Below are 21235 nucleotides of genomic sequence, written 5' to 3' on the forward strand. Positions count from 1 at the left end.
ATAACCTTTCGGGGTACTTAACTTAGCTGCGGCGATAGCTTGAAGTTCCATTTTGAGAGCAAAGTTAATCCGAAAGCGCACAAAAACACAGAGCAATGGCAGACACGTGCGTACAGAGGTTCGCTAACGAAAAGGATGGCCACGAGAGGCGCTGCGGTCGGCGTGGGAGGTTGTGTAGTAGTAGTTGCTGGCGCCGGCCGTGTGTCAGCTCTATCAGGGAGGGGGATTTTGGTGAAGGAGAATTCTAAATGACAAGAGGTTCGTGGTAGTGGTCTCACTCGCCCCAGCACCATACCGACACCCTCTTTTATTTTTATTAGGGTGAGCGAGTCAGTTACTCTGACATCCCCTATTTTTATTTTTTCTCTGGTAATGTTAGTATCATTTACCTAGAAATAATGAACTTAAGGGATTATTTCACGAAGCGACACGAACTGAGCCCAGAAATATAAGTTTCTTTGATCAAAAATATAAGTTTCTTTGATGATTCAAAATTGGACAATCAACTAATAAGTGTCGGACAGTCATTGGTGTCTGGCATGTACTATATTTCATTGGGTCTGGATGTGGATTTGACATCAAATGACCGAGTGAAAATCTAGTATGGCCTATATGTAGTCTTGTTAATAAAACTTCTTTAGCTCTTTCTTTTTGAGATGATGACATCCATGAATTAACTTTACTTTTTATATTACTGTTTGTTTGTAATTGGCACTGATGTCCAATCTATTTGCCAGTCTTGATTATATTAGAGGCTTAATTGAGGTTATCCAGTCTGATACTGGGGCATGTGTCATTGTTGAAGGAATAGTGCAAGCTAATTTGGCAGCTGTATCTGCTGTTTCGTTTCCTTCAATTCCCACATGTGCTAGAATCCAACATATTTTTATTAATAGTCTGATTGAATAAGTTGATTTATTTTTATTTTTATTTCTTGTACAAGGTGATTTGTAGACTTGTAATTGTTATAACATCGATAGCACTTCATGAGTCACTGAAAATTATGGTGGAAATTGCTCTTTTCTCAGATATTGTGTTTAGTCCTATTCGTATGGCTGCAAGTTCAGCAGTGCATACTGATGATATTGGGGGAAGACTTATCTTAACTAACTTATCTTTTGAGAATGCTGAAGCTCCTACTCCAGTGTTGTTTTTTGATCCATCTGTATAGATCATAAGTTGATCTCCCTTTCTTCTGATGTGCTCCAATGCATGTTGGCAGTACATCTCTGTGTTTGCCATATTTCCTTTTAGAAGATATGATAGAGCAGTAGTACTTATTTTTACTCGTTTCAAAGTCAAGGGCAGTGGGAGTTCCTTGCTGGATGGAAAATTGGTTTAATATTATGTGAATTCATTAAATATTTGGCTCTTCAAGGGAAAGTTAGCACTATGGTTTGATTATAATTCAGAAAGGAGGTAGCAGTGGGAGATGTTCCTGCTTGAAGGGAACGACCACTATGCATATTTATCAAGTTGTGGTGATGTTTTAGGGGTAATATAGTACCTGCTTCTACTAACAGAGTTTATAGGGGACGATCGAAATGCTCCCATGCACAAAGGTATCCCTTCATGATGCAATGTAGCTTCTGAGGCAGATGAATATATTAAATGATAATCTATTATAGATAGTACTGTTGCTTTGAATAACATTAGCATGGTGTTACGTCCAGTTCCCCATTTGGTATGTGATAGTTTTCTCAATATGCTTCAATATATTTGATGATTGCTTTCCAGTTCAGGTGCTGATCAAGCACCATTCCTAGGTATTTAACATTTGTGCAGAATTTAATTTCGGTATTATAAAGATGAAGCTTAATTGTTTGTTGTTTTAACCACCTTGTATCCTTATAGAAAATTATTGCATTTGTTTTATCTATTGAAAATTGGAATCCTACTGAATTTGCCCAGTTGGTAATATTTGTGATGGCTGTATTAAGGATTCTTTGGGCATGTAGCTTGCTACTTGTATATTATATAGCAAAGTTATCGACACACAAGCTGTTTTTAACTCCTTTTAGTAAATTTATTGTAATATCATTGATTGATAAACCAAATAGAGTACAGCTTAAGACACTGCCTTGGGGGATTCCTTCTTCAAATTCATAAACATTCGAATAAGAATTTTCTATTCAAATTTGGAAAGTTCTATCTGATAGAAAATTGTTAATAAAAATTGGTAAATGGCCTCTTATACGTACCTTCAGAGTGAAGTTTTTGCATGATATTTTGTCTCCATGTTGTATCATATACTTTTTCTAAGTAAAAAAAATATTGCCACTGTTAATTTTTTTCTGATAAAATCCTTTTTTGATATGATCTAGACAGGTTAGTGGTTCAAGGGTTGATCGACCAACTTATTGATCCTGATTGCATTGGTGTTAGAATTGAAATTTTAGCTAAACGAACAAACGTTAGTGTGAATTCAACAACAATTTTTTCTAGCTATTTTACAGAGACATTGTCCAAAGATTATAGGTCTATAATTGGATGGATTACTTGAATCTTTCCCAGGTTTGTTTAATAGGATAATGATAGCATGTTTCCATTTATCTGGAAAAATGTGTTTCATCCAGATGGTGTTATAGAATTTTAGTAAATATGATTTATCAATGGGGCTACTTTTTGTATCATTTCAAATAATATTTTATCATGGCCTGGGGCCGATGGATGACACGAATCTAGAGCATTGTTTAATTCTTCCATATTAAATACATAATTATATTCTAGATCTTCAATAGTTTCAAAATTGAGTATAGTATTTTGAAAATGTTCATTTAGATTTAAGCAGGCACTTAAGTTTTCAAAGTGTTTCCCTACTATATTCGAGATTTCATATGAGTCATGATATAGTTTCCCATTTTGGTTTATTGTACGTCTTGGGTGTCTTACATATTTCCCGTTAATTTCCCTTATTTTTTGCTAAATATCTTGCATAGATGTATTTGCTGACAAGCTTGATCAATAATTTTTCCATGATAATATTTTCTCAGATACTACAAGTTGTCAAAATTTGGCATTATTTTTGTTATATAAAGGTGTAATGTAATTGATTGTTACGTTGAAGACCACTATCTTGTTTAGAATATTTGTATGGTTGGGCAATTTGTTGAGGGCTTTGAGGCATGTCTTATGTCTGCTAAGAATTTGATTTAATACGTGTTTGGTTTTGCTTAAAGTTGATAAGGTTGGAGTCCACCATGGGAAAGAGGATTTATCTGGGTGTGGTAAAGTTGATAAGGTTGGAGTCCACCATGGGACAGAGGATTTATTTGGGTGTGGCCTTGTTTTAGGTATGGTTTTATCAGCAGCATTTAGCATGAAATCCGCAAAGAATTCACATATTGTATTGTGATTTTGGTTATGCGGAAGTGGTGGTATATTTCTGGTAAGTAATAGTTTGTAAATGTCCCAATCTGCTTTTTGGATATTATATCTTACAGGTGGCAATATTAAATTATTACCTATATAATTAAGGACTATGGGGAAGTGGTCACTGGTATACGAGTCATCCAGGACATTCCACTCAAGTCTTTCAGCTAAGTCGACTGAGCACAGCGAGAGGTTAAGTGGGTATTGAAGAAGTATGCTGGCACATCACTTTCATTTAGGCAGCATAGGTCATGCTTCAATACATATATCTCTATGTTTGTTCCTGGTGCTTCAGCAGGGTGACTGTTATTCCAAAGGGGACTATGAGCGTTAAAATCTCCTACAATAAGCAGGGGTACGTGTAGATTATTGATTAATGCTGGTAGATCACTGAAAATCGAACTAAAATTTGGTTGGTTGTATAATTTACAAATTGTGATCATATTTTTATTCGGCATATATAATTTGATAGCTGTTATCTGATATGATTATGATGCTATGTTTAAAAGATCATAGGTGATACTATTATGGACATATATTGCTGTGCCTAGTTTTCCACAATCAGTTGGTTAATAACAAGCAATTTTGTACTGTCGAATGTTTGTGGGGTTAGATCCTATGTGTTGTAGGCATATACATATTGGGTTGTGGTCTCATAAGACCCAGATGTAGACAGGTTAAGAGGCCATTTAAATTCCATTGAATAATTTTATAGTCCATTATTGGAAGGAATTGGTGTCAATTTTGTAAATTGATTGCCGATTTTACTTTGTCTCAAAGTTTATATGCATTTGAATTGATTTGTGGTTTTTTAATTGTTGTATTTGTATGTTTGTTATTAGATTCAGAAGTTGTTTGTTTTTCTTGCACTGGGCGACATGGGCCCTTCGCCCAGAAATAGATTTTTCCAATGTCAAAATCCCTTATTAATGTCTATTTTTCATTTTATAATTTCCTTTTTGTATCTTAAGGATTCAGAACATGATTTGTTCTCATGTTGGTGAGTTAAAGGGCATTTCCTTAATTTAATCAAATTGTCTATACAATTTCGTATTGCGTCCTCTGTCTTGGTGGTTAGTTGGTTATATGTACCTACGAAGTACTCATTACAACCACAAGACGAAGCATGTTTGGTGATGTTAGTTATTGGTTCAGAAGTATTTGATCTTCTAGCTTTAGAAATTTCTGGTTTTGTAATTCTATTGGTCCTTTTCTGTAGTGACAAGGAATGTTTGTTTGAGGGGTTATTTACTTTATTATTATTATTGGAATATTAGGATCTTGTGGATGGTTGGGGAGTGATAGTTATATTTTGGTTTGGTTTAATGGTATGATTTTCATTAGTATTATCTGTTGGGAATTGTAAAAAGTGATTAATTGATTCTTTACTGCCCAGACATTGGCTGTTAGATTGGGATTGATGATAATTGTGTATTTCCACTTGTGATGAGGTTAGTACAATATCTTTTTTAAAATGTTCTCCTGGTGTAGTTGGCATTTCTTTGGATTGATTGTAATTTTTAATATTGACTTTTTTCCCTTAGGTGGAGTTTGTTCCAGTATTCTTTTCTTTTTGTCAGTTCAATTATTATTATTATTTGACTCCTCTTCCATTGGAAGTTCTTTTCCATGGATATCTGAATCTTCAATGTTAGTAGTGGTACTGGTGGATATATCATCATGCTCGTTTTGGGATTCAGTATTATTGATATGAGAATTAGTTTGTAAGTTTGTATGCTTATATTATCTTGATTGTTATTAATGTAATCGATATTTAGATTTTTAGTTACATTTGCAAAAGATTGGTTTTTAGATGGATTATTGACTCCTCTTACTTTGAGCTCAAGTGTAGTTTCTTTGACTGACATTCCTGATCTATTTATCAACAGCTGGATCTCTGTGTTGTACTGATAATAGGAGGATTCCTTAGATTTTGCGTGATGGGATTGTCCACAGTTAAAACATTTTGGGGATTTACATTTCCAGTCAGTAGTATGGGTGTCTGATGCACACACTGTGCATACTGCTTTATTAAGGCATTTTTTGTATGTGTGCCCATACTTTGAACATTGAGTGCACTGGAGTGGTTTAGTATACGTATAAATGGACGCACTTCTCTATTTTGTCCAGGAATTTTGCTTATGAGTGGGAGATCTTGGCCTGTAAATTTTATTTTTGCAATATTAATTTGTTTATTTTTATCTTTCCTTCTTGGAATTGAGTAGGCTTCTAAATCATGTATATTACTGTATCTTAACTTAAGGGAGTCAAGTATCAAGTGTTTTGAGGGTAGTCCTTCTTCAATGTTGGGTAAAATGACTGTATATAATTTAATGTTTCATGACTTATTATTGATATTTTCGTGCCATTTATTTCTTTTATATTTAAAAAGGTAGTGGATTGTTTTTTGGTGGTTACTTGAAGCAACCATTCATTTTCTTTAACATATCGTCATTCTACTTCTTGTGTTGGACACATGTTCAATAATTTTTTTTCTTTTTGGACCTTGCCTGATGTGGGTTATCTGTGTATCAGATTTTTTTTCCTTTGTAACTTATGGTTCCATTGTTATTATGTTTGAATCTTCTGATTGGTTTTTACTTTTCTGTAGAATTTCTATGGGCCCGAAGGGTGTTTTGGATCATATAATTTATTTGAAACTGGATGTTCCTTTACTGCAATATTGTTTTGAACTGACTGAGGGAGCTTCAGGGTTAAACTTTCAATGATCATCAACTGTGCCAAATTTTGTCCATCAAGAGGCCCAGGGGTACTAAAAACTTTAGGCGTATTTATCATAAAAATGAGAAAAAAAATAATAATACATTTTGAAAAGATATCATTGGCTTTTCATGAAATTAAATCTTCCGCCAATGGCACAAGTGAGAAATGACTCCCAAATGTCTGCATCCCTACCCTACCCCAAAAGGGGATGGCATAACATGATTAGTATGGCCCAAGTGTAAGCAATACCCGCTTGGTAGGACTAAGAGTATTACGAAAATACAATTAACCCCATACTAATCACGTCATGGGCAAACCGGACAGAATGCAGAGAGTTCTATTCCAAGAACCAGGGTCCCCTGGAATCCGCGGTCCAGCTCCACACAATAGTTACCACCTGGAAACCCGGTCTGAACATTATCGGGTAGATGATGGATCTACCACAGTTCCCCCTATTTAGCTTTGGACTTAACTTCAATTCAAGTTATGATATGTTTTTTTTATTTATTAGATATGGAAAATTTTGACAAGAGGAAAAATCCAAAGATATTAACCCAAAAAAGGATTTTGACGAAGGAAAAATCTATTTCTGGGTGATTGGCTCGTGTCGCCCTATGAAAGGATCCTTAATATCATTCTTTCTAGGTGCAAAATTAATCTAAAATTACCAGAGAAAACAAAATTAGAAAATGTCAGTAAAACTGACTTGCTCACTCTTAAAAAGAAGTGTCGGTATGGCAATGAGGGGCGAGTTGGGAACACTACCAACGAGACCATTCACCAATTAGAACTTCCAATCAGAATCCCCACAAGAGAGAGCTGATACCAACGGGCGATGCGGCCGCTACTACTACTACTAGAGGACGCCACGGACAACAGCGCCCCTAGCGGACATCCTTAATCTAAAAACATCTTGTCCTGCAGGGGGGGGCAAACAATACAGGGTGGGTTTCATAGGGCGACACGAGCCAATCACCCAGAAATAGATTTTTCCTTCGTCAAAATCCCTTTTCTGGGCTCAGCTCGTGTCGGCCTATGAAAGAGTACCAGAGAAACAGACAAGATGGGAAAAAAGGACAAATGAAAAGCAGTTGTAAAATGAGGGATATAATATAAGTAAATCAATTACAGCATATAAAGTAAGTACTTAAGTCTAACTTATTCTAAACAGTAACATAAAAGAAAGTTAGTAATGTAAAGTACTTAAAATTACAGTAAACACAGTAATTATAATAATGCCGTGTAATTTTAACAAAATAGATTTACTTAGATAACTTATTTACAATATATACAAACACATTGTGTCCACCTAGCATAAAAATAAGGGTAGGTACACTGAAGTACATTATCAGTACAAAGTGTGGATGTCCCTAGCAAAAAAATAAGGGACAATCCACTAATATGATTTCAGCGGCTAAGGCTAGGATATCCGAGTAGCATGGCGATAGGGTGAGGCATGTTGGATGAGGTAGGTAGAAAGGAGACCTGGATCTGTACTACGACTACTATACAGTATCAGGAGAAACAATGTTTCCCGCTGCTACTGCTGAATAGAAAATTTTAAAATGATTCCAAGGACTTTAGATAATGACGTTTAAAGACTGTCAGAGATTTCCATCCAGTATACTTTTTAAGATCCTCAAAGTTCATATGTTGAAAGTAATTAATTGAGGTGGCTACTCCCCTGATGTTCATGTGCTTTTTGGGAATTGAATCAGGATTGGGCTGTTTAATGAAGTAAAGGATTTGTTGTCTAATACCTTTTACTGACAAAGTACCACCTTTTTCCCTCATGAAGAGGGAACCTGAGGATCTTGAGGATGTACGAGATAGAAAGGCTCTTAAAGTTGATACTGGGCAAAGAGAAGGGTCTTGCGGAAGTGGGATGACTTTCCAAGGGGCCCACCTTGCAAGAGGATCCTCATTTTTAGCCAAAAAACTACGATCCGGAGCAAGCAGAACTTCTCCTGAGGGGAGGAATTCCACATGACCCGCATCTCTGGATAGAGCCGACAGTTCTGAAATTCTAGCTCCTGAAGCTAGGCTTAATAAGAATAATGTCTTTCTAAGAAGCATTATGAATGTACAAGACGAGTTGTCAGTATCTGAAGCTAGTTTGAGGACATCATTTAAGAACCATGAAACTGCAGTAGGCCTTTGAGAAGGTCTAAGTCTAGCACAGGCTTTAGGAATAGACGTGAAATAAGATTCAGTCAGATCTATCTGAAAACCTAACTGAAAGATCTTCTTCAAAGCCAATTTATGAGTAGTAATAGTGCTAGCTGCTAAACCTTTTTCAACAAGGATCTGAAAAAGGATATAGCTAGATTAACTGTCATGGTTGTAGTGTTTGATTCTTTCAGGAAGGATGCTAATTTTTTAACAGCTGAGTCATATTGTCTAATAGTTGACTCTCTCTTATCTGATTCTAGGAAGAGAATATTTTGTGGATCAATATTAGCATCTTTATTAGCCGCAAACTCATGAAGTCCATAAAGTTAGGGTCTGAAGAATTCCTGAGGAAGCGAACACAGTCCTCATTTGTACTGATTGTGACAGCTTGGGATTGGGAATCCGTTGAGGTCGGAGACCCAATTCCAGAAGAAGAGGATACCAGTTGCTCTTGGGCCAGTCCGGTGCAATCAGAGCTACTATTCCCTTGAAAGTCCTCAGCTTGCTTAAGACTTTCAAGAGGAGATTCACTGGAGGAAAAACATAAATTTTTCTCCACTGATCCCAATCTAACGACAGGGCGTCCGTGGCATAAGCCAGAGGGTCCAGGTTGGGGGCCACATAGCAAGGGAGCTTGTGGTTCGCTTGTGAGGCGAAGAGATCTACTTGGAGACCTGGGACTCTCCGGCATATCCACTGGAATGACCCGTCGTCTAGGGACCATTCTGATTCCAGAGGGATCTGACCGGGACAAAGCGTCTGCTATCACATTTCTTACCCCCGCCAGGTGAGTGGCGGACAGATGCCATTTGTGTTTGTTTGCTAGGGCAAGATGGCTATCATGACATGGTTCACATGCTTGGATTTGGACCCTCCTCTGTTGATGCAATGAACTACCACTGCACTGTCCAAAACTAGCCTTAGATGAGACTTTTTCGGGGGAAGCAGTCTCTTCAAGGTAAGAAATACTGCCATTGCTTCCAGAACGTTTATGTGGAGCTGGCGTAATTGAACTGACCAAGTCCCCTGAACCTGTTTTGAATTGAGGGAATAAAATCCCCCCCACCCGGACAGGGAGGCATCCGTGTGAATGGTTAACACTGGAAGGGGATATTGAAGGGGTACCCGCTTGGCTAAGTTCTTTTTTAACTTTTGACCATGGACGGAGTTTGATTGCGAAGGATCTGTGGAAATTACTGACAACTTGTCTCGAGATTTGGCGTTTGCTCTCGATCGCCAAACTCGATTTATATCTTTTAGCCTTGCTTTCAGGAGGATATCTGTCACCGAAGCAAACTGAAGGGACCCTAGGATTCTTTCCTGGCTTCTCCTTGAATGTTTGTTGCATTTGAGAAATTGTCTGACAGATTTTGCTATTTCCTTCCGTTTGGCCACTGGAATTGACAGATTGTGGGAAGACAAATCCCATTGGATTCCCAGCCACTGAAAACGAGACTCGGGGTAAGTCTGGATTTCGTTTTGTTTATCTGGAACCCCAGATGTTCCAGAAAGTGAACTACCTTTTTGGTGGCTTTGAGACATTCCTCGACTGTTGGTGCCCAGATCAACCAATCGTCGAGGTATGCTGCTACCATGATCCCATGAGTTCTCAATTGCTGCACAACCCACTTCTGCTATTTTCGTGAATACCCTGGGGGCTACATTCAGACCGAAGGGCATCACTTTTGAATGAGAATGTCTGATTTCCTAGCCTGAATCCTAGGAATGGGCGGAAGTGTCTGGCTATAGGGATATGATAGTATGCGTCTGTAAGATCGATGGAGCATGTGACGGCTCCACGCGAAGTAAGGTCCTTACTTGCGAGAGGGTAAGCATCTTGAACTTGTCGCAACGAATATGAAAGAGTTTAGCTTTGACAAGTCTAAGATTACCCTTCTTTTTGTTGAGCCTTTCTTTGGCACGCTGAATAAGCGACCTTGAAATTTTAGATGCTTGACTCTCGCAATAGCTCCTTTCTGAAGGAGTTCCTCCGCATAATCTGCAATTCCTTTGATGGTATTTGGCGGAATGATTTGATTGGAGGAGGATCTTTGATCCAACTCCAACCCAATCCTTTGGACACTATGCTCTGTTCCCAATTGCTGAACCCCACCTGTGACGGAAGAGGAACAGCCTCCCTCCTACCTGGGGAGCCTCATTGTTGATGGGCGGGTTGACCACCACGCCCCCCTCTGAACTGCTTACTCCTTGTCGCCCTCCCTGCGCCACGCTGGCGAAAGTAGCCTCTCGCCCTACTCTCGATTGCCTATTAAAGGGAGGGTAGGCCTGACCTTCATACGTAGGGTTGAAGGCCGGCGAGAGTGCGTAGGAGGTCGAAGGTTGTGACTAGGAGACAGCAGGAGGATGGGCTGGTTCTGCTTAGAAAGTAGAAGGTTGTCCCTGTTGGGTAACCGGGACGGCCTAACAAATTGCTGCTGTTGCTGGTGTTTTCTGGTAAGGCTGGAACCTTTTACAGACTTCTTTGGTTTCTTACCAGCAGTGGGGACGGATTCTTGCTTCCTCTTAGATGAAATACCCCACCTAGCTCTAAGGCTCTGGTTGAGCCTAGCCGCCTCGTGGTGTACTTCATTTACAGCGGACTCTGGGAAGAGATCCGCTTCCCCACATGCTAGATGCCAGGAGTCTATTAGGCTCGTGCCTAAATAGTGCACTCCTGCAGAACGTGCTTTCGGCAATTCCTCCTAGCTTGGAAGAAGTCGAAAGCATCCGTCTGAACCGTCTGAAGCTGGGATTTGGCCAAGATTTTAAACAAAGGTTCCGTCCCATACGAGAGAGCAGCCATCTCTGTTATAATCAACGAATTGAGGGACCTGCCGAACCTAGTTCGCGCGTCGAACTCCGCCTGAATCAAGGAATCAGGCAGCCTTGGGGGGGAGCTTTTCCGCTGAACTGGTCCATGGCGCAGTCCGGTTTGAGCTTACCAAGCGTGAACGTGGCTGGCAAGTTCTCCCACAATTCTCCAAAAGCTGGGAAGAGCGGAGAAGTAGACTCCGCCTCCCTTAGCTGTGGCATGGGCTCATCCTTGAGGACTGCCTGAAGAGTCGTCTCTCACTATTTTTTGTAGCGAACGGAAGGAGAGCCAAGCCTCCTCTTCCGTCACAAAAATAGTGAAAGGACTCTTGTAAGCCTGGAGCTTGTTGTGTTTGTACACCTCCCAGTCCTAAGGCAGTGAACCATTCACGTTGAGCATGATCCCTACTGTAGAGAACATTCTCCCTAGAGATCTTGTCTTCCCTAGTAAGCGCCGCTACGGTCAGCCTAGCATAGCCAATGAAAGGCTGCGTCAACCCGGAGGATAAAACTCGAAGTCCTCAATCCTTCGAGTTCCACATCGGGATAGAGATCATACCATCCTTAAACGGAGCGTAAGCGGCTACTCTCCATGGGTTCTCCATAGAGAAAGCTGGTAGCGAGTCATATGGTGGAAGCTGGAGAATACCAGCACTTGTTACTGGGGAGACTGGAAGGGGGACCTGAGAGAGCCCAGCTACTCGGTCCTCATTCTCTCTAACTCTGTTAGAGAGATCTTGGATGGACTGGCCCGCCCCGATTGAGACAGAGTGCTCGACAGTTGTGCGAACATCTGCTCAAACTTTGTCCCAGGGCGGAGACTTGAGAGCCGACCAACTCACCCCACCTGTTGCATCACCACTGCTGAGAAAGCAGTGGGATCAAAGGTGCTGGGTCCGCTACTCCAACCGCGGTACGGAGTGGATGCGGTGGAGGCCGGAGAAGGCATTGGCTCGGCGGGAGCGCGAGCCTTCTCCTTAGAAGACTTGCTTATAGAGCTCTTCGAGTAAGAAGGAGCTCGGCTTGGCCTTCACCGCGTCAGCATAAGAAGTCGAAGACTTCTTAGCTGAAGAAGACGAAGACGACTTCTTAGAAGTCGTCTTAACTAGGGTCTTCGGTTCTCTCTGTCCCTTCACCTTTGGGGGTACAGAGAGAGCGGGAGAGCGGGTAGGGATCTCAGATCCCACAAAGCCTTGGAAAGAAGCACTTGAAGAAGGGACAGGAGAAGATCCAGGAGCGTCCCAACGGAAAGACTTGGGCACCCGACACACCTACCTCAACCAACAAATCCTCGCCGCACCTACCGCATAGGCTCGATGTTAAGGTCCAGGGTAGTGACGTCCGGGACCGACTCCTGTGTGGCCACGACCCCGAAAGACTGCTGCATCTCTTGCTGGAGGAGGCTATGAGAGGGGCTGCGGATAAAAGGGGATCAACATACCCTGTTGACTTGCTCCCCCCGGGGAAGATCTGAAAAAAAAACGGCCAGGCTTCTTGTCTAAAATGTAAGGCTGGCCTTTGGCGGCGTTCTTCCGAAGCCGCCTACCCACGCTTTCAGGGTTGCAAGGGCGACCTCCCTCACACCAGCAGCCTGAAAGAAAAGGCGAAATGAGCTTCTAATGGCGGGACGGGGTTAACAAACTTATGTCTAAGAGTTGTTAGTAAAATGATAAAAAAGTCTATAATCGACTTACCCCCTCCACCAGCTGACTGACTAGGTCGTAGCAGATGGCGCAGGCTTCCGGGTGCCAGACGATCATATCGTTGTACGGCGTGGCACATGGAGCGTGAGACCTGCACTCATCGTGGCCGCAGGGGTCGTACAACGTCGCGTTGCATCCCAGGACCTGACAGTTGGTAGCCTGTAAGTGGAAAGATACATACGTATCAGGAGAACACTTACAGCCTAACAGTTGCTCCGCTGGTTGCCGGAGCGAGAAAGTTAGATTAAATCAGAGCCCCGCCATAATACGTGTGGTAGCAAAATGGTTGGTTGTCCTAGGCTACGGCGGAGACAAGAGATAGAATCCAACCAGGTGTGGTGGTAAAATGAAACCACGACGGATAATGGCGGGGATGGTATACATATGAATAATAAAATTATACAATCATCGTAAAATTAGGGTATATCCTTAAAAATAACAATAATTATCAAACCTTCCCCACCCGTCTACTAGAAGAGTGCCCGGGTAAGAAGCAAGCTCCCTTCCGGTAGCGGGGAAGAGATGCAAGGATATAGTAGGCAAGCAACCGACCACTAGTAGTGACCACCCCGCCCGCTGGCGGAGCCAGTAATCTATAACCAAAGGTGCCCCGGCTGCGGCGGAAGGCTCCGTTCGTTATAGAAAGGGAAGGTGGCTGAGCAACTGGGGAAGGGGGGGGAGGTCTCGGCGTAACACGGCGGGAGAGAGAGTGGCCTACTCCTCCCCGTCCCAAAACAAACTACCCGCTCGGAGACCCGGTACTCACCCTATGAGTGGTCGCCCTATACCCCCCGCTGGGAGGAACCCCTGGCCTCCTCAGAGAGAGAGGGAGGAAGGCAACTGAGGTTGTCATGGCAACCAAGGGGTCCCCCAGCGCCTCCCTATACCTGGTAGGGAGGGAAGGGGAAGGGGGGGAAGGTGCGATGGAACACGTGACCGCAAGTGGCCTAACGCCGCGAAAGCAACACAACCGTGAAGGGCCACGTGAACCAGGCTGTACCAACACATGGGACATGCACCTAGGCTAGCCTAACACCCTAAATAGAACTAAATTTACATCGTAAAGATGGAAAACACACTTTTAGTAGAAGAAAAAGAAGCCCAGGAGGAGGCAAACTGTTCCGAGGAACAGAAGCCTACTCGGAGCCAGCGATAGCCGATGAAGAGCAAGAGCCGGATGCTGGGCTGGAACATAGAATAGCCCTAAATACCAAACTAAGAGAAATGGTAAAAGGGCTAACCTAGCTAAAACTCGATGTAAAAACGATGAAACGTGATATAAGTAAGACCCATAAGTATAAAGAAGTTCCAGTATGGGAGGACCGGGAATTCTTAACGAGGCAGCATGGCGCCGCCACGAGACAACCAGGGGAAACCGTATATGACCTATTAGAAGGAAAATACTGGTTCCCGGAAGACTAAAATACAGTAAAACATTACTTATGAGGACTTAACTTAGCCGTTGCGATGGCAGAACGTTCCATGATAAATGGTGAGAAAAATCCTCGTGAAATAGCACAAGCACAAGAAAATGCGTCCGAACGCTGGCGCTAATAATTAAGGATGTCCGCTAGGGGCGCTGTTGTCCGTGGCGTCCTCTAGTAGTAGTAGTAGCGGCCGCATCGCCCGTTGGTATCAGCTCTCTCTTGTGGGGATTCTGATTGGAAGTTCTAATTGGTGAATGTCTCGTGGTAGTGTTCCCACTCGCCCCTATTGCCATACCGACACTTCTTTTTAAGAGTGAGCGAGTCAGTTTTACTGACATTTTCTTAACTTTTGGTTTTCTGTTTTTTTCTCGGGTAATTTTAGATTAATGTTTTAACCTAGAAAGGAAGATATTCAAGGATCCTTTCATAGGCCGACACGAGCTGAGCAAGCCCCAGAAATATATAATGTTATATGGGACTCTTGGGTTCGAACCTAGGAAGAAATTCCTGAGGTTCAAGAGCCCCCTCTTCACGTCAAGGTGGTCCCAAAATGAGGAGGTGGAGGAGTAGAGTCTTGGCTAAATACTGTGGGAGAATTTCAACATGAATGATGAATCTACAGGAAGCTAAAAAAAACTGAGTTCCTTGGCAGAAAGAGCAGCAAAAGAGATGTAAATGTGAATACAAGAGGACTGAAATGTCAGTCAGTACTGCCACCTAAGAAGCAGGAATATGTGGTGATGATCCATGAACATGTGCCTCAGTCTCACCAGGGGAAAGCTCAGCGCACACACTGGGTCAGCACTGTTAAAGACTGTGGGTTTGCTGCTTATCCTCATAAATACATCCCCCCCCCTCTCAAGCCAGAGGAGAATGAGCAAAAAGTGTGTGTGTGTGTGAGAGTAGAGAGAGAGAGAGAGAGAGAGAGAGAGAGAGAGAGAGAGAGAGCTGTAAAGATTTGGTGGTACTGAAGGTGCATAACTACCTTTGAAGATACTGGAGGCATCTTTTAGCCTTCCACTGTGTTGCCAAACTTCACAGTAAATAAGAGCAGCCAGTGTACTTCTTGCAGGACTTAGCACTGCAAAACAACAAAACTGGTTACACTAAACCAACTTTTTAGCCCCCAAAGTCATACAGCTGTTGAACACCTGCTTTTGTTTTCTACACCGTTTATTCTTCACTTTTTCTTGTTCAAATACATGCTGAACAAAACCAAACACCATACATACAGTATAAAATATGAAAGAAGTTTCAACTTAGTTAGAATGTAGCAAAATGTCTTAATTCATCTGCCTACCTCTAATTAACCATGTTCTTACCTAATTTCAATAATTGTTTCCCGTTTGCACCAAAGAACACTCCAACCTAAGAGGCAATACCCTGCACTACCCCCAAGATAATAAACATAATAAAAATAAGCAAATAAAGATAAAATATACAAAACCAAATATAGTACTAAAATTATCCAAAAATTAGCAAATCTTCCAAAAACAAAGCAAAGAAAAACAGATCAGAAATAAAAATGGTTAGCAAAGACAAAAACTCACTTCTGAATAGTAACAAAACATCTTGTGCACTTGCTAATAATACAACTAAATTTATTAAACCTTCAAAAATATCTCAAAATTCTTTGGATTGCTGCAGATTACAATGTTGGCAACAAAAAAGACAAGGCTGGCAACTGAACAGTACCTGTTTTAACAGGTATTGTTCAGTTGCCAGCCTTGTCTTCTATCTCTCAACAAGCATTGCCATGAAAGTGGACTATGAGAAATGATGATTACCCATAAATAGAATATCATTAACAGTAAGCACTACAATAGCAACCTTGCTACAAAGCAAACACCAAGGTAATAAAAAAGCAGAGCTGCTAATGATATTCCATGCTCACATATAGGATGACTGAGACAGAGATGGAGGTCTTACTGGCAATTGTATATTGATGCAATCTTCATCTGTTTGACATACAACTGTGAAACAGGGAATATTCAGGGCAAAATTTTTTGACAAATATAAGTGATGAGGTTGTGCTGGAATAAACTGAATTTATAAAAAGATCACCTCATATAAAATGAACAAACAATAAAACATAGAAAAGTTTCAAAAACCTGAATCCATACTATGGATGGAAAATTAAAATATTAAAAACTAACATGAAACTGCGCATATTACAAGTATTAATGTATTCAACTGACATTAGGAATAATAATTCTCAAAATACAGTATCTACATAAAAATTTATTTGGGTAATCTAGAAGCAAGACACTTTTTAAGCATATTTTTCCATACAAAAAATATCTCAACAAAAAATATGAATCTCAAAAGTAAACAAAGTGTACAATTAAAATCCTTATGTAAAATCTTTCTGTATGATGTCCACTTATTGAGATTTTTTCTTTGGCACAAGGCTACATTTGAAAAAAAATGGGACTTTGGATTTCTTAGGACCTACAGGTATACCTTTGGCCTCTGCAGTAGTAGTTCTTTTTATTCCTGATTGTTTTGAGAACTTTGCAGAAAAAAGAAAAGAACACACCTTACTGGAATTGTTTGAAAATGAAGATGATTTAGAATCATTTGATACCCAAGAAGAGTTTGATTCACTTTTTATACCATATTCTTGCTCAACAACAGATGTTGGTGGTAAGGCATTACTAGGAGGGATTACATGGTGTAAACCTGTGATGGGCAGTTCACTGTTGGTGATTTGATTACCACAGTCTTTGTTAACTGTCATATCAGACAGATACTGTATTTCTTTTGGACTTGTAAAAATTCTACTTGCTGGAACAAACACTGAGTGGGTATCCTTAATTTTCACTTTCAATAATTTCTCACCCCTTGGATCTAGAATAGGTCTTAGAACCTCTCCAGATGCAGGAGTTGGATTATGGACATGAGCAACGGGGGTTCTGACTCCTGATATTCTATTTTCTGGAAAGAGCCCTTTTGGAGTAATAGTCACTGACCCTGGAAACCTTGCTGGTGTTTGCACATTACACAAAGGACTCTGACTCCCACAGGCTGTAACTAGTTGACCGGATACAGGAACCTGACTTCCAAGGCATGGAACTGGAGAAACACCCTGTGGGCTTACAACTGTGGGTACTGTATGACTAACTGTGGAGGGACTGTTTCCCAATTCTGCTCCTGGTTGATTATATGGAGCAGGTTTTCTTATGGACTCTGAACTGAACTGTATGTAAGATGGCTGACTTTGCAGAGAAGCCCTCTGGGGATCTTGACTCCTAATTGATGGTAGTGAATTTGACAGAGCAACAAAAGTAGAGTTTTGTCCACTAGATACAACTAATGGACTTCTGTATGTAAACAATTTTTTATTGGGTGATGTAGAATTCAAGTGTCTTTGGGATTGAGATACTATCATCTGATCTGCCACTCTGTACAATGGTGTTGGCATTACTGTTCCTTTCACTTCTACAGCATTGTCCATTGATTGTGCTGATGTGAACATGGATGTAGAAGCTACTGAGGGGCTAAATTTTGAAATATTTTCTGTTGGCCCAATGTTACAGTGATTAAAAGGATATCCCTTCCTATCAATGCCAACATTGGGTGTTAATATGATGGGTTCTGATTCATCTTCAAAGTCGTCAACATCTGAAACAAGATCTACAAAACTTTTCCCCTCATCGAAATTTGAATCTTTATCATTCCTCTCAGATTCTTCCCAAATATCCTGGGGTGAACCTTGGTAAAGTTCACATTCATCATCACATGGATAAAGCTCAAATTCATCATTGCAGACACCCGGAGACAGTGATTCTCTTTTTGTGATACATGAAGCAGAGACAAAATCGTCTTCATCTATTGTTTCCACTGAAGGTTCTAAAATATCTGACCGCCATACTCCTTGTAAATCCTTAATAACGTCACTTGCACTCCAACTTTTCTTCTGGGGTGTAATGCTAGGTTTTTCCATTTTCAGAGTTATATTCTGTGTGTCTGACAACCTATAATCATCACAGTTTAATTCAATCTTATCATGCAATGTGGAAAATACTGCATCACTGCTGGCTGGGTCTGTCTTGACTTTGCAAATTCTACCAGTATCAGATTCAATTTCAACACCTTCAGTTTCTAAGACTGTAATTTCAATGTGCACCTTATCCTCGTGTATACTATGTTTGACATGGTCTGGTAAAATAATTGATATCAACTTCTTTTTAAGCCTATCAAATTTTTCTTTATGATTTTGAATGGTCATCCAACTACTGTGTAATATCTTGAAATGTTGGATTTCATCAATATTTTCCCCTTTCAAATGGATATTCAAAGTTATAGTGCGATCTAAATTTTCTTGTTTCACAAGTTTCACATACTCACTGTTTAACAATGAACTACCATTAACTTCATCATTTATTTCATCATTACTCATACATATACTTACCTCCACTTTAGCTTCTCTTGGAGATATATCAGTAACTTGTATTCTTGATAAATCTGCTGCAGACTCTTCATCTGGCTCCACTTTCTTAAGTTGTCTTCGTTTCCTTCGTTTTTCATACAGTTCTTCATCACTCACTTTTCTCTTCAATTCTTGAAGACCTGTTAAATTAGCGATAGGGTTCTCAATTTCTATCGCTTGAGATAAGACTCTTTTCCTAGCTGGTCCTCTAAGCCTTTTTGGCTTTGGAAGTACAAGAGGAACTTTTGTGAGAATCTCCAAGTCATCTGATGATGGTTCATTACAATTTCCAATACTTTCATCTGTGATTGATGGCTTATTTCCAACATTTCCATCGGTGACTGATGGATTACCCACATGTTCCTCTTGGTCATCACTGAAGGGCCCACTCTCAATGGTTTCATTTTCTATTATTTCCTCAATTTCTTCTTTGCAAGGCCTTCTTATAAATTTGTGAGTAACTTTCCTCTGAGATCTTCTTTGTGGTATTAGTGGTTTATCCAAAGTTTCTTTTGTTGGTACTTTCATAAAATTTTGGACATCACGGTTGCTTAAAGATGAAGCATTCTCATCTGAAAGTCCTTGACGGAGTGATACCTGCTTGCTGAGTCTACCCCTTAACTGAGAGGACTTTGATGGCTCTCGGAAACATTTCTTTTTCAAATATTCACTCCCAGTATCTGACTTGACAGCCTTAGCCATGATCTCAGCGCGCCTAGCTCCTGCAATAAAAAAGAAAAAGAAAGTAAGTTAATAACGTAAATAAATGAGTTAGTTCTGAAGCTGAATGATTGGGCTTTTAATGACTAAAAATTTTCCTTTAACAGTCTCCTTGATATCTCTTTTATTGCACCATATTCTTTGTGGAGAAATTACCTAGAGTAGCAGAAGTGATTCATGAGAACCATCCCTGTCAAGTGGTACCAAACTTTAGAGTTCCAGAGTTCCTGTAACCACACCCTGCATTGTGTATGCCATTGGCTTTTCATTAGTTTCTTTAGTCTCTTACTCCTAGCTGTCTGATAGCTTTACTTTAAAATCTTCCCCCAATTTTCAGTCTTCATTTATGATTAAATTTTCAGTCTGTTTAAACCATTTCAAAATAAAAACAGGATTAAACGTATGAAAAACCTATTTTTGGTAGCCACTGCAAGTCCTCAAAGGAATTACACTCTCACAGTCCTCCAGGGCTCCATAAGACAGACAAAATAATCTCAAAATAATTCCTTTTCTGGGTTCGACCTGTGTTCGCCAGTGAAAAGGATCCTGCTGCTCACTTTTCTAGTATAAATAGGTTCTAAATATACCAGAGAAAAAAGCTAGCATGGTATGCTGAGGTTACTACCCTCGCGCGAGCACCCTAAGGGCGTCGGGTATAAAGTACAAGGCGAGTGGAAGCCACTATTCACAGGTCTCTGCCAATTAGAGGTTTCTTTCCAAAATCCCTCTCATGGGGAGAGCCGTCGCTGCGGCTACTACCTCCCCCATGCTACTGCTACTACTACCCGACCCGAGCGCCATCTACAATCCTGTTTTAGAACTGGTGAACCAACGACGCTTTTTTTCTTGCTCTTGGTTAATCGTGCATTAAGTGGTTATTTCGAGATGGCTTCTTCGGAGATGACTCCTGCACCAAAGTTGAGTACCCCAATTTCCGTTTTTCGTAATTTATAAGGTTGCGGGACTTCCCATATTAGCCTTCGGCCCCGTAGAAAGTGTTGCGGGGAAGTCGGCGTCCCCGCCATTTTGTGAGCACGAGCAAGAACGCGTGGGAATTAGGTACGCATGTTTTAGCCGAAATAGGAATAAATCAGAGATATTATTGCATTAAATGTACCTAATTCATGTGTTCACCTGTTATTATTAGAAATTAAGTCGTTAGAAAGTACCAAAAGCGCTCATGACATACCCTGGGGTAAGTCTGTGGGCTAGACAGAGGGCGTTTGAAGTATGTTACCCGTCCTCCCCCACCCCCCAGCACATGAGCGCGTCCGAGTAATTTCGACATAATATTAGATTATCATGTTTTGATAGGCTATGAGCAGTCTTTTATTTAGTAGGAGAGAGAGAGAGAGTTTAGAAACTCTTTCTCTCTTCCCAATGTAATTTTGCATTGAATTATTATTTACAAAATAAATAGATGAAAATATTTCTATTCATAAATTCAATGAAGAGGTGGAAGAGTTGCCACCTATCAGTTCACCCAAGTAGATTAATAAGGTAGGCTAAACTGTCCTTAACCGTTACCCTTATGCCTCTTCCCCTGACAGAGTTAAAGCTCTTCAGGGGAGACATCAATGATAAGAGAGCCCCTCTCTCCTTCATTTTATGGGATATATCCTCCTGGCCAGTCTGAATCGAATAAATTCAAGTTTGGTAGGTTTAGTTGAGGGCTACTGTCCGCATAACGATATCCTAGAGGAGATTTAGCCTAACGTTCCGAGTCGCTAGCGATCTCGGTTAGTCAGCTAGATCCATATCGGTTATTTCCCAAAAATATATAAAAACCCCCTGCAACTCTTCCATAGTGCCTCATTATCAAGTATGTATGTACGTATATTCATTATTGCTGTACCAACCACGGCGGGCCATAG

At 40.6% G+C, this 21235-nt stretch overlaps 2 protein-coding genes across 2 annotated transcripts in view; one reads left to right on the forward strand and one right to left on the reverse strand.

Moving 5' to 3' along the window:
* The window catches only part of LOC135202180 (uncharacterized), a 300747-nt gene that overhangs the window by 169777 nt on the left and 109735 nt on the right, over positions 1 to 21235 (forward strand). The gene's annotated exons all lie outside the window — the stretch shown is intronic.
* LOC135201947 (uncharacterized) overlaps positions 16431 to 21235 on the reverse strand; it is a 29719-nt gene continuing 24914 nt past the window's right edge. The window contains exon 4 of the mRNA XM_064231227.1: positions 16431 to 19363. Within this exon, the coding sequence (XP_064087297.1) occupies positions 16593 to 19363 (2771 nt within the window). The 3' untranslated portion in view covers positions 16431 to 16592. The remainder of the gene's footprint in view (positions 19364 to 21235) is intronic.

This window comes from Macrobrachium nipponense, chromosome 30, assembly GCF_015104395.2.
Source record: "Macrobrachium nipponense isolate FS-2020 chromosome 30, ASM1510439v2, whole genome shotgun sequence".
Taxonomy (NCBI): Eukaryota; Metazoa; Arthropoda; class Malacostraca; order Decapoda; family Palaemonidae; genus Macrobrachium; species Macrobrachium nipponense.